The sequence below is a fragment of the Megachile rotundata genome, chromosome 2 (assembly GCF_050947335.1).
Source record: "Megachile rotundata isolate GNS110a chromosome 2, iyMegRotu1, whole genome shotgun sequence".
NCBI classification, from domain to species: Eukaryota; Metazoa; Arthropoda; class Insecta; order Hymenoptera; family Megachilidae; genus Megachile; species Megachile rotundata.
The window spans coordinates 3,211,041-3,226,051 of record NC_134984.1 but is presented as its reverse complement, the minus strand read 5'-3'; the positions used below and the strand labels follow the sequence as shown (position 1 = coordinate 3,226,051).

The 15,011-nt window shown below is 31.0% G+C and overlaps 1 protein-coding gene across 15 annotated transcripts in view; it reads left to right on the top strand.

Annotated features, from left to right (window-relative positions):
- The window catches only part of LOC100878526 (NHP2-like protein 1), a 105,323-nt gene that overhangs the window by 54,967 nt on the left and 35,345 nt on the right, over positions 1-15,011 (top strand). For all 15 annotated transcript variants that reach the window (XR_013041583.1, XM_076542119.1, XM_012287761.2 and 12 more), the window contains one exon: positions 3,861-4,126. Coding sequence is in view for 14 of the 15 variants with exons in the window: in XM_076542119.1 (XP_076398234.1) it covers positions 3,861-4,126 (266 nt within the window). In the remaining variant the exon portion in view is untranslated. The remainder of the gene's footprint in view (positions 1-3,860; positions 4,127-15,011) is intronic.

The window sequence follows — 15,011 nt, the reverse complement described above, 5'->3', positions numbered from 1 at the left end:
TCCACATACAGGGTGTCCGCACCAAAGTGTAACAGCGTGATACTTCATGAACTATTGATGTCACGAAAAAGTGTTCATATGGAAATTGCAGGGTAAAAGAGACTCTATGTTTTGGCGGAAGCAAAATTTTTTTATTGTTATTAATGTAAAAGATATGATGGTGAAGTTTCGTTTCTTAAATGGAACTATATTTTTTTTTTCGATCAGGCGATAGTGCTTTCAAGACGAATTCATCAAGGTTTTATGTACTTACCCGATTTTTATTAATTTTCGAGATATAACGCTTAGAAATTTACTGATTTTCAGCAGAAACGTCACGATTTGAGTAGTAAGTCATAAAAACGGTCTTATTGGTGCGGTAAGTACCGCGGGTTTGACTTTGCCTGCTAAAACTGATAGCCGGGGGCCTACAGTCCCAACGGTATGTCCGAAGAGTACGAAACGTGGAAAGAATTGTCCATTACGCTCTAAGTTTTCCGCATCGAGGATGATGTTCAATTCTTTCCACATTTTGTACTTTTCGGACATACCGTTAGGACTGTAGGCCCCCGGCTATCAGTTTTAGCAGGCAAAGTCAAACCCGCGGTACTTACCGCACCAATAAGACCGTTTTTATGACTTACTACTCAAATCGTGATGTTTCTGCTGAAAATCAGTAAATTTCTAAGCGTTATATCTCGAAAATTAATAAAAATCGGGTAAGTACATAAAACCTTGATGAATTCGTCTTGAAAAGCACTATCGCCTGATCGAAAAAAAATATATAGTTCCATTTAAGAAACGAAACTTCACCATCATATCTTTTACATTAATAACAATAAAAAAATTTTGCTTCCGCCAAAACATAGAGCCTCTTTTACCCTGCAATTTCCATATAAACACTTTTTCGTGACATCAATAGTTCATGAAATATCGCGCTGTCACACTTTGACGCGGACACCCTGTGTGTATACAAAACTCAAGTTATTACATTAATGTGTGAATGTAAACATAAATTTACATGTTCATAGTACATGATCGCTCTTTCTCACTTAATTTTATTTTATTTGTTATATACTTTTAATAAATGCAATTCTTTTTGTTTGTAATTAATTCAAAGGCATTGTCAACGATTGTGCTCTAACATTTATCATTCGAATAATGGCTTTTGTTTTAGATATTTAATTATTTACTACGGTCCTGATAGAGACACTATATTAGAATTCGTTCCACTTCTGTTTATTAACAATGCTAGAAAAGATTACTCATGCAGATTTTAGACAGTTATAAAAAACTACCCAGCAAACAGAAGTCCTAATCTCTGTTTTACCTGATCTTCCGATTTAGTCTTTAATTGCTGGATCGTCCTCGATGTGCTAAAAAGTAAAACCTCCCGATCTAGTAATTACTAAAATTTTCTTTATGAAGAAAAAACTTTTGTCATCACATGAGAGTTGAAACGATTGGCACTTAGCTGTTAATGAAGGTCAATGTTAAACGTTGAACCGCGATATCTGAATAATTGATCATCTTGTCTGATGAAATCTATTCAGATTGTTCTTCAGTAAATTAAATGCACATTTTCAAAATTTCAGCTAATTTTACCGACATCCGATTTTCATAAGAATTGTGCAGAATCCGTTGGACGTTGAATTATAGTTCAGGAAATTCATGGATAAATAATATTAGGCCAGAATCACATTAAAAAATGTCTCATAGGGTGTTTTAGTATCTCTTAATGCGACATACCAAAACGAAACCCCGTAATAGATCGAAAATCCTACATTATCGTAGAATCGGCGTGTAATGTGTTAATGATTTGATGTATAATCACCTTAAGTACTGACAATAATCGATTTACACTTTCGTACAGTGGCGGATACATACTTATGAACACAGCATTAGTTGGAGTTCCAGGAACTAGGTCATAAAAATTAAATGAGGTGTAATTAAGTACTGACGATAATCGATTTTCACTTTCATAGAGTGGCAGACACATACTTATGAAAACTGCATTAGTTGAAGTTTCAAGAACTAAATAATAAATATTATATGAGGTCATTTTCATTTGGTAGTTTAAAAGTATAACGTATATGTGTAGTGCTTTTTTAAATGTTTCTGCGTCAAGAACTATATATAAAGCATGTAGAACTGCATAAAATAATGTTCCTTGAAAACAAAAACTTCGTAAAACGGATGTCCACACTGATCGTGTGATCCATCGAACCTCTAAAGCCGATCGTTTTAAAACTGCTATAGATATTTTATACTGAAATATCACCGTACTTGAAGCAAGAAATAGATCAATGAAGCAAGATCAATGTCGCTTAAACGAAGTTAACCTAATAGGGAGAATAGTTCGAAAAAATCCTCTAATATCCAAAGAGAATAGACGTGCTAGATTTTAATTTGCAAAAGTTCATATTAAATGCACAGCAGAAAATGACATATGAGACGTACAGCTGGTGAACAATATAATAAAAATTGTACGAAACCAACCGTCAAAGGTGGAGACAGATCAGCACTAGTCTATGAGCCTAATAAGGGTAATGGGGGTACTGGTCCAATAAGTTAGATTATAATTAGGAATTATAGACCGTTTTGCATATCTAGACATTGAGAAAAATGTTCTTCTTCCATTTGCTAAAAATAAAATGCCAAATGATTTGCAGTGACCACACTGCACGTGTGGTTAAAAAATGTCTTAGAAAAAAAAAATTAACCTATATCGGTGATAAGTCACCTCTCACAAAGTAGTGACAATATTACTTTGGCGCTGCGGTAGCACGTCACGTAGAATGTGACAATGATGGCATCTGTCGAAATTCTAATTTTCGAGAAGGTGAAACTGCGCGATATGGAACGCCATTAACAACAAACAATGAGAATAGATTAGATGGAAAACTACGCCTTGCAACTTGATTCTAAAGGAAAACATAATGATTGCTTAATATGTTCTAATTGTAAGTTGCTTGGAGAAAGAAGAACAACATTATACATACTTCCGTGAAACGTGCACCAGAAAACCATTCCTTCATGTTGGAGGTTGTTTCAAAAAATATCATACATTAAAAACTTATAAATAATTACATATTTGAAACCCACATATTTGTAATATACTTTCAAAACAAAAATGTTATTCTTATAATACTGAAGATTTTTCGCATATTTACCGAAATCAGGTACAACCTACTGAGAAGCATATATAAACAACTAGTGACTGATAAGGGTTAAATATCATGAAATGGCTTGCTCAGTCCCGAGACCTCAATCCTATAGAGATACTATGAATTGATATCGATCGTGAAATAAAACGCCGGGAACCAAAAAATATCCAACATTTATTTGAAGCGATTGAAGAAGGGTGAAAATTCAAACCTGTGGATAGATGTATACATACGTTTAATTAATTCTATGCGACGACGTTGTGCTGAAGTGGTAAAAAATAAGGAATATGATACAAAATATTAAGTTAATAATGCTTAGTTGTATTTAGATGTTCCAAAATGCAAAAACGACCAGAAAATATAGTTTGAAAATTATTTTGATAAGTATGTGTTGCTGAAGTGTTATCATTTTGTTTTGGTATATTTCCTATTAATTTCCAATAAAATATATTGTATGTATCCATAGACAATAAGTTGTATTATTTATAATTAATTATCTATGTCCCCTTCATTTTACAATGTAATAAAAGATTGAAAATGATTATGTTCATAAGTATGTCTGCCACTGTATATGCGGAAAGATCAAAGGAAAATTCTCGATCACCATTTTTACTGCATTAATGTTCAATCATATCGTTTTAGAATATGTCTGGAATTAATTTTTTATTTTCTAACAATTTTGACGAGAAATAATATTATTATTTTATACTTTAGGTGTCAGTACTGTTCAAAAACGTTTACTAGAAAAGAACATATGGTAAATCATGTTCGCAAACATACGGGTGAAACACCTCATCGATGTGATATATGTAAAAAGAGTTTTACCCGCAAAGAACATTTTATGAACCATGTTATGTGGCACACAGGAGAAACTCCACATCATTGCCAAGCCTGTGGGAAAAAGTATACAAGGAAAGAACATCTTGCAAATCATATGCGTTCACATACCAACGACACACCATTTCGTTGTGAAATATGTGGTAAGTAATCTACTTTTCACAAGTAATATATTATTGTTAAGTCTTACATATGTTACAATATTTCTAATTTTATTTTTATTATAAAAAACTTTCTTTATATGGTGTTTTCTAATACGGAGCTATCGAATGATATTTTAACATAAGCTAGTTTTCAGGAAAATTAAAAAGTCTATTTTAAAGGAGAATTTTTATTTTTTATTTTTATCTACTTTTTTCAGTTACTTTGTTTAAATAAATGCGTGCTATTTGTCACTAAATCGTCCATATTTTATTATATTAAAGAACATTTATTAAAGTTTCGACGAGTATTTTTGTTTTGTAGAAATTTCTGCAGGTTTCAAAACTTTGTTGTCAAATTCAAAATTAACATTGGCTTTTTATCGAATTATCTAATATAATTTTTCTTTTGAAGTCGAATATTGAATTTGAACAATAATTGTAAGAATGGTGGCAGATTAAAAAAAGTTGTGTATTTTACCAAATTACTTTGACCTACAAAAAAAATATGCAGAGTGTCCCAGTTTTTTCCGGCCAAACTTTGCCAGCGTGTTCTGCCCGCAAAAGCAAGAAAAAAATGTTATATGAATGTATGGTTTTAAATGTTTTATTAAGGCGTTATAACTAACAATACAAAATTATAATGAACTGGCATTTCATTGACACAACGTACGTATTCGTATTAACGAACTTCATTTTAAAATGTTAACTCCTTAATAAAACGTTAATAAAAAATGTAGATATCAACTACCAAAGCAAGCAGATATAAGAGTTTATGTAAACAGAAATTGAGATACAGTGAGTCCCAAAACTATTCGTACCCTCACAACTTCTAACTATAAATGATTATTTGTATGTTTAACAAATTGTAACAAATATTATATTGATTGGGTAAGATAATACATTTAATGAGCTTTCAATAAATATAAATTTTATTTCAAAACTAACCGTGCGGAATAATACATATAAATATCATACTGAGTAAATATGCTCGGAAACAGCAACATAAAAGTATTCGTACTCTTCAATTCTATGCATATAAGAACCAAAATATTTGCCAATATAGCTTTGTATTGATACCTATAATAAGGGAAATGATAGATTGGCCATCAGTAGACAACATTACGTTGACGGTACAATATTCTCTCGATAATTACCAAAATGAATCGAAAAGGTAGTGAAATTTCAATAGCAGTAAGAAAATTAATTTGGAAATTGCATAACGAAGAAAAATCGTACAGTCACATAGCAAACACTATTGATAGAAGTAAATCTACTATTCAGTATGTTATTAAAAATATAAAACAGAATGGTACAGTATTAAATAAACCACGTACAGGGCGGCCTCGAAAATTGTGCGAACGAGAAGAAAGAATGTTAGTGCGAGAAATTAAAAAAAATCCTAAAACTAGTGGTCCAAAATTAGCTACTACAGTGAATATTCGATATGTGCACCAAAGTTATCCCCACCACTGGGGGGGAAGCCCCTTCAGACGCCGAGAAGCTCGATCGCCGAGAAATGTAACATGATCCGGGGTCGGGTATATCCATGAAGCAATACATATACAAATATAAAACTTTTTTATTTTTGATTTTTTCGAGATCCAACTTTTACCAATAGATTCTTTATATTTTTCTGATTAAAAGAAGACCAAACACGATATAATTTGGACTATATTTACTGGTTTAATTGACGATGAAAGTTTTTCACGTCGAAGAGGATAGGGAGTCAAAAAGAAAGAGACGCTACGATCGTGGCAGTTGGCAAACATCAAAAGTCTATTCAATTGTTCACAATCCTAATACGTTGCTAACTTTTTTATTTTTTATCAAATTTTTATAAAACTTTCTCTGTCATGTTCGTGACATTTTCCTGATTAAAATGAGACCAAACACGACGTAATTCGAGTTATATTTACTTGCAATATCTTATTAGAGTAAAGTCATCGATGTACGCGTAACATTTGAAATTACAAGCAAATATGTCCCGAAGTATATCGTGTTTGGTCTCATTTTAATGAGAAAAATGTCACAAATATGATGGAAAAAGTTTAAAAAAAAAAATCAAAAATAAAAAAGTTTTATTCTTGCCTTAGGAGTGTCCTTCTGGTAGGTCACTGTTTGTTTACGTTCAGTCTCCTTCGCTCGAAATGTAGGAACTGTACGATATCTGCACCAGTTCTGACTCGAGAATGATGCACATATCGAATATTTACTGTATTGCTAATGTAGCTTTCAAAAAGGATATTAGTGCCAAAACATGTCGAAGAATTTTAAGGAGACAAGGTTTTAATGGACGAGTAGCTCGGAAGAAGGCTTTTATCAGCAACACCAATAAACGTAAACGCTTTCAATTTGCAAAAGAACACGTGGATAAAGAGTGTACGTTCTGGGACCGTGTAATATTCTCAGATGAATCAAAATTTAATATACAGTAAAGACTGGATAACTGCAACAAAATCGGGACCCAAGCGTTGCAGTTATAGAGTCCAGGTGTCGATTTTGTGTTTACATTTGACTCGAGCCGAGCGCCGAACGTAGAAAAGGACAGAGACTGAAAGAGAGAGAGGTCCGAGGAAAGAAAACAATTGGCAGAGACGTATCGATGTGACAACACTAATGCAACAGTAAAATTTTTTTATTTTTTGGTTTTGCTAAATATTACTTTTACCAATGTAATTGTGAGATTCTCCTGATCAAAATAAGACCAAACACGGCATAATTTGAACAACATTTGTTTATGTAGCAATATTGTTTGTTTTTTCGAGTGTATTGAGGTGCGATTTTATATGGAACCAAAAGACCATTATTCACCCGACTTTACTAAAAATTTAATTTTTAATAGCCTCTCACGTTCGCTCTCTGTCCTTTCCTACATTTAGCGGTCGACGCGAGCCAAATGTAAACAAAGAATCGACACCTCGACTTGATTAGAGAAGTCTGACGAGTAATAGTCTTTTGGTTCCATACAAAATCGCGCCTCCATACACTCGAAAAAACAAACAATATTACTACATAAACAAATATTGTTCAAATTATGCCGTGTTTGGTCTTATTTTGATCAGGAGAATTTCACAATTACATTGGTAAAAGTAATATTTAGTAAAACCAAAAAATAAAAAAGTTTTACTGTTGCATTAGTGTTGTCACATCGATACGCCGGTTCGGATTACATTACATACGCTGCTCGCTCGTCGAGTGTCAAAATTCAAGGGGGATCCCCCTAAGTGGTGGGGATAGTAACGTTGCAGTAATCCAGTCCATCGTTTGTCGCAGTTATCCAGTCTTTACTGTATTCGGATCAGATGGACGTTCCATGGTATGGAGAAGAGCGAATACCGAGCTACAATTAAGAAATGTAAAGCCTACCATAAAGCATGGAAATTTAGTTTTTATTGATAGGATAATAGACTAGAATAAATATTTAAACATTTTGGAAGAAAATTTAGCACCTAGTGCTTAAAAATTACAGTTACAAAATAATTTTCATTTCCAACAAGACAACGACCCCAAACATACTGCCCACATTGTTAAAGAATGGATATTATACAATACGCCACACATGCTGATTACTCCTCCTCAAAGTCCCGACGTTAATCCTATAGAACATTTATGGACCGAAATTGAGAAAAGATTAAGAGAAAATATTATGACAAGTAAAGAAATGTTAAAAGAAAAAATAATAGAAATTTGGAATAATATTCAACCTAATTACACCTCAAATCTCGTTCGCAGCATGCCAGATCGTCTCCGCACTATTATCCAAGCTAAGGGAGGTCCAACTAAATATTGATTAAACAATTAAGTTTAGAAACCATGTTAATTTTGAAAAGTACGAATACTTTTGTTTCATTGATTTTCCACCTATTTGTAAGAAGGCACGTTTATATAATACTAATTTGTTAATTCTCTAATAAAATTCGTATCAAATAAAAGCTTATTAAATATATTATCCTACCCCATAAGTAACATTTTTGTTTCGATTTGTTAAACATAGAAATAATCATTTATAGTTGGAAGTTGTGAGGGTACGAATAGTTTTGGGACTCACTGTATTTATGATACGTTCGTACGCTGTGTCGACGAAATGCCAGTTCATTATAATTTTGTATTATTAGTTATAACTCCTTAATAAAACATTTAAGAGCATATGTTCATATAACTTTTGTTTCTTACTTTTGCGTGTAGAATACGTTGGCAAAATTTGGTCTAAAAAAACTGATTCACATCCATAATTAATACAAATGATACATTACTTAAAGAAAGGAAATACATTTATTAATTAATTTTACATCGTAGACGGTTACATTCTAGAACGTAAGACGATCCTTCAACTGAAGAATTTGTTAAGTGGTTAAAAGTCTTGCCCCGTAATTTCTGCATAATATTTTGTCGCAGGTTCGAATCCGCTGGACTTGGTTTATTTCCATGTTATTTTTTTTTATTTTTTTTTTATTTTTATTTTTGTAATAATATTAATATAGATTCAAAATGTTTTTAAATAATGGTTATACATTTTTGTAAAAATAGTAGAAATAGTAATATATATATATATATATATATATATATATATATATATATATATATATTATTACATGTATTAAATACTATTGTACATGTATACTATTAATTGCAGATGTTTTGTATCCTGTGAATATAGAAATGTTTAACAATTATTTGAAAACACTTTGAATCTATATTAATATTATTACAAAAGAAAAATAAGATGAAAAACATAACATGGAAAAAAACCAAGTCCAGCGGACTCGAACCTGCGACAAAAAATTATGCAGAAATTACGAGGCAGGACTCTGTAAAATTAAATTGAAGTAGATATAAACTGAATCGTACGCAAACTTTAAGAGTCTATGTTAATAAAAAACAACTTTGTTATACATATACTATATGTATTATCCTTTCAGTATTTTCTCGTTTTTGATTGCTAATTTTGTTCTTCGTATTTTGTCTTATATTTTTTTTTCGTTTTCTATTTCTATATTTATCTTATTTGTTTTATTACATCAGTTAGTAATACTTTCATTATATAATTTAAGATATACGTAGACATTGTACTGTCAATGTCAAAACCTCCTTTTTTTCAATTAAATATTGATTTACAAACGTTACACCAATCGTAATTAAGATATTCTTCCAGTACTACTGAAATAGTACAGACCTTTTCTTCACTGTATAAAGAAGAAACCATATTTTGTCGCATATTTTAGATAAAATGTAACGAAGTTTATAAAATGTTCGATAAATCTTTAATAATTTTGATTTTGCAACTTCTAATTAACAATTCTTATAAATTCTTGTATTGAATACAAACATAAAAACCATTTTTCTGTAACGATTGTAGTTTTAAAAAGAATTCAATATTTGAAGAAATTGTAGAGCGTCTAGCTGAATACGGTGGTCAAATATGCGCTTATACCAAATGAAACATGTAATACGTCATTTTACATCCAGTTTCAATTTCCTACTTTATTCAAAAGGATAGTAAGAAGAAAAATTGAAAATTACAGTTTTGTCTAATTTTCTCTAATTTTTTTTTGCCTAATTTTGTGTAATTTTGAAGATTTAGGATCACTACTTTTATATTGTGGTAATTGTTGTGCCCCTCGGGGTACAGTGTTGTATGGAGGATAGATTGGAGTTAGGGAGCGTCAAAGAAGTAGACTTCACCGGTTAACGAGTGTAAAATTGGAAAAAACTTCATTCCTTCTGACAATGATACAAGGATCTTTAATATTTAACTCTTACTTTCGAACTCCCTGACTTGGCGGTGTATCGCCTTTTCTATGCTTCGCAATTCGGTTTTGACCAGGTTCGACATACTTTTAATGCTGACTATGGTGTCCTACTGACGATAACCATTCCATAGTTGTTGCACAATGACCTGGTTCGTCGCTATGTGCAACTCTTATTGCTGACGGGGTACAACATAATAACGCATTGTCGTAATTATTAATTCCTTAATTTTTTTTAGATATTTCGGTAGGGTGTGTCATAGTTAAAAATTTAAAAAACTGATACTTTGCGTGAAAAAGTAATTTCCATTTCGAATGTGCATGCAGTATATTTATAGGGTTTTTTTTTATTCGATCCTGGAAATATTTCGCGTAGTAAAGTGTTAAGTAACTTTTTTAATTTTTCTTGTTTTGGATTTAATCAAAGTAGTGCCGTTCCAAACAAAATATTTGTGTAGTGGATTTTAATTTAACACATAGAGTGTCACGTCAGTCGCCGGTGACTAATAGAGTCAAATATATGAAACTAAAAAATTACATGTTGTTTTAAGTAATTGCCTAGAATTTATGTAAAATTCACTTCATTTTTAGAGCATTGTATTAGTGGATTGTATCATTCATGTATTTAAATATTTCTTTTCGTACAATTTTAATGAATTTTATTTTACTGCGTGGCCTGCTAATTCTAATGCTAACGTAACCAACATGCTAATTAGGACACATTAACATGAAACTAATTTGTCCCAATGAAGCGTATTTTTTAACAAGCCTCTTTGTCTGAACAGAAAAAAAAAGTTGAGCTAACACGATTTATCAAAAAACGTATGTAATACGCGTTAACCTGGTCCCATTTTAAAATTATTCAACTTTTAAAGATCTTTTTTTTTCATGTACATCATCATTCTATGTTCCAGCCATTCTGTACTTGCAATCATTATCACTATTTCATAACAAACTTTACTATTGCATTATAAACTATACAACAGTAACCTGTTCCAATAAAATTGCAGTATGGCCTACATTGACGTGTCGGAAGCAATAGATTTTATTTCTGTTTTGCAGCATTTGCCTTAAATACATTAGAAGTGTCTCAGTTCATTAAAATCTATTGTATTATACATTGTAAATGATGGCAGGTATACGTTTCACTGTCCTGTAAAAGTACGATAGAGATACAATCACGTTAACTATGTCTAGAATGTAAAAATGAAAATTCCATTTTATCTGTACTTTGTATTTATTTACTAGTATACTTTTTACGTTGAGACTTACAGGAATATACAGCAACTTTTGAATAGAACAATTAACAAAAAGGTTTAATTTTTTAATATATTATTTAAACAATTGCGAATTTTTTAAATCTATTTTTATAGTTGGATTCCGCATAAAAAAAAAACACGAAATCTTGCAATTTAAACCGTTGCTCTAGCTTTGCTGTTACTCGAGGTATTCAACAAAATATGATACATACCCCGCACCTTGGGGACTATTTTCACCCCCTTAAAATGGATATCGGCAGCTAAAAAAAATACTTGTCGAATATTTTTTTAAGAACTATATTATACATAAGTTTCATAAAAATCAGAAATTATCACTTCGAGATGGTTCCTTGTTAATATTTTTTTAAATTACTGATTACACTGTCCAACAAATTTAAACTTTTTTTATGTTTTCTAATACCCATTGGGTGATCCTTGTAGAGTTTCTCATCCTGAACAAGAATCCGAAAACCGATCGATCCGATTATAGAATCTATTAGATTATAGAAAAAATAAAATGTATACAATAGAAAGTTTTTCTATATTATAAACAGATTTCAAAACTGTCTTCAATCATTTGATTCTTAAATTTTGAGTTATAATATTTTATAATTGTATCGTTGGTAGCTAAAAATAATAACGAATAATAACAAAATATGAATAATAATAAGTATGAAATAATAATACTAAAAAAATTAAACATTATAAATATAAAAAGTGGATGTATATTAAGCCCCATCATTGATGCTGGTTGCGCGTAGCCACGGCACTGACTTGACGAGGAGAGCGAGCTATGGCCGCCTGGCGGCAAAACACCGCGCACGTGCTCCCGGCAGATATTTTTTCGATTTTCTGGAATTGCACGCAACTACAACATTCACCCCACATAGTTTCTTCATCAGAAGTGTCTATAGAATTCGATACTGTATAGCGAATTCGCGCTACATAAATAACTTTTTCTAAAAATGCAAAAATAATACATAGGAAATGCGTACAACGGCCGTTTTTTAAACTTTTATCAATATTTACACCTATTTAGAATTATGCAATATAACAACTATATATACCAATTTATTCGGGACACTCTCTTCTATCTTTTAAAATTAATTTGAATGTCCTAGCTTTTTTAGTTTCCTCGCAATATCGCATTTTCTACCCAAAACACGTGTTTTTACAAAAGCTCGTGTTTTTCAAAAACTAAGGGTGATAGAGCAATTCGGTTTTCGGATTCTTGTTCAGGATGAGAAACTCTCTACAAGGATCACCCAATGGGTATTAGAAAACAAAATTTGTGTTGAACAGTGTTATCACAATATGTTCGGCGCAACAACGGTTATAATTTTTTAGATATATGCCTTATTCTTATAAGCTTATTTTACTACAAATAAAAATTAAACAATTCTTGGTTAGCCACAAATAGTGCAATGTAAATTTGAATTAAATTACTTTCGTTAGCTTTATACACTCAAGTATGTGCCATCGGTTGTGTGTTTTTTTTAAAGAGTGTCCCTGGTCAATACATCTAAATATGCTATATCTTTGAACACATATATTAATACTATCATTTCTATACCGACACATAAATTAATGAAATAGGATGTACCGTATTGGATTATAATATCTGTATCCTTCTAGCTCAATAGTATTTGAAATTCGCAAAAGTAAATAGGAAACAGACCCTGTATTTTTGCGGATCGGCACGCGCCACTGATTGAAGCATAGGAAATAGTACGGCAGACATTCTTCCTTTTTAATATTAGTACCAATTAGAAAGAGAGGGGCAAACTGTTATTATTGTTTTCTTTCCTAACGTTTTAATACGCATTCCATTCATTTCTTGCGCACTTCATCTTTGTACGTCTACATATAGTGTAATGCAAATGAATTCGTGTCGATAAAACTTGATAAACTTACTAACAAGGAAACATATCGAACCGCGACACACCGATTTTAATGAAACTTATGTGAAAGATAGTTCTCAAAAAAATATTTGACACGTATTTTTTTTTATCGGCAATCGTTCACATTGAAGGGGTGAAAATAGCCCTCGAAGTTGGGGGTTGAAACCATGTTTTTGGGAATATCTCCGGAACGAAAGAAGATAATTGAATTCTTTTTTTTGTAAATTGTTCGTCTTTAGATAGGAAATTTTTGTGCGTAAAAAAATTTCAAGAAACTTTATTTGTTTAAATAATATTTAAAAAATTCATCATTTTTGTTTAAATTTTTGCACTAAATGTTGATGTATTTTTCTGCAACTTCGTGTACGTAAACTATGGACAAAAATAGAGGATACGTGTTTTTGGAATTTTTTGTTTGTTGCAATGTTTATTAGATATATAATTTAACATCACCTCCTGTGAAGAGGGGCAATCAGCATTTTTATTACAAATATCATTATTTTTACAATCTTTTACAATATTTTAGACATTTTATACTTCTTTATATGCCGTTAATTGATTTCTGAATATTTATTGTAAGCGTCGCAGGTATGAGCGTGACGCGGTTATGATTAACGCCGCGCCGTAAGGAACATAGGATTTTATGGCCAATACTGCTTTTATACTTTTACAGGCGTAAAGACTTCATTCTAAATAAAATATTTAGAACTTTTGGAAACATTGGGATTTTTTAAGAAACTCTGAAAATAAATTAAATTAAATTATTTTTTAACCATATTGGCCATAGAAGCCTATGTTCCTTATGGCGTTGATTATAACCGCTTCACGCTCATACCTGCGAGGCTTACAATAATTATTGAGAAATCAATTAATTCCATATGAAGAGGTATGAAATCGCTAAAATAATGTAAAAGATTGTAAAAATAATGATATTTTTAATAAAACTGCTGATTGCCCCTCTTCACAGGAGGTGATGTTAAATTATATATCTAATAAACATTGCAACAAACAAAAAATTCCAAAAACACGTATCCTCTATTTTTGTCCATAGTTTACGTACACGAAGTTGCAAAAAAATACATCAACATTTAGTGCAAAAATTTAAACAAAAATGATAAATTTTTTAAATATTATTTAAACAAATAAAGTTTCTTGAAATTTTTTTACGCACAAAAATTTCCTATCTAAAGACGAACAATTTACAAAAAAAAAGAATTCAATTATCTTCTTTCGTTCCGGAGATATTCCCAAAAACATGGTTTCAACCCCCAACTTCAAGGGCTATTTTCATCCCTTCAATGTGAATGATTGCCGATAAAAAAAAATACGTGTCAAATATTTTTTTGAGAACTATCTTTCACATAAGTTTCATTAAAATCGGTGTGTCGCGGTTCGATATGTTTCCTTGTAAGTTGCATCCAAAATATAGTTGTTTGATGTTATAGAACAAATAATTTAAATATAAATTGAATAATGTATCGAGAAAATATTATAATATGATTCAGAGTGGCCCTACTAGAAATTCAGTCAACTTTTAATCAGTAAACCAAATTTATTATGCATTTTTGTATCACAATAATTGTTTGTTAACTGTAAACTACCGGGGCCATTCTGAAATAAATCATATAAATCTATCTATCTATGTATTACAACTATGCATTCAGCGCAATATTGATAGCAAAGAAACGTATCTTCCATATGTTTTATGACGTTTCATAAAATATTTGAATTTTTTTTTAAGTTTGCTTGTTTATGTAACATGCATGTAATTGTATTATTTATTAAATATTACCTCTTAACACTAAGTAATACAAAATTCTGCCCTTTTTATTAAAATTCGATATGCAATGGGTAACAAAAATAAGTAAACACTTAGAGCTTGTAGTAAAAAACATTTGTGTCAAAGCAAATATGTAACTTCAAAAAACAAATTGTATATCTGTTGAAACTACTTGAAATAATCTATGTAATTATGCTG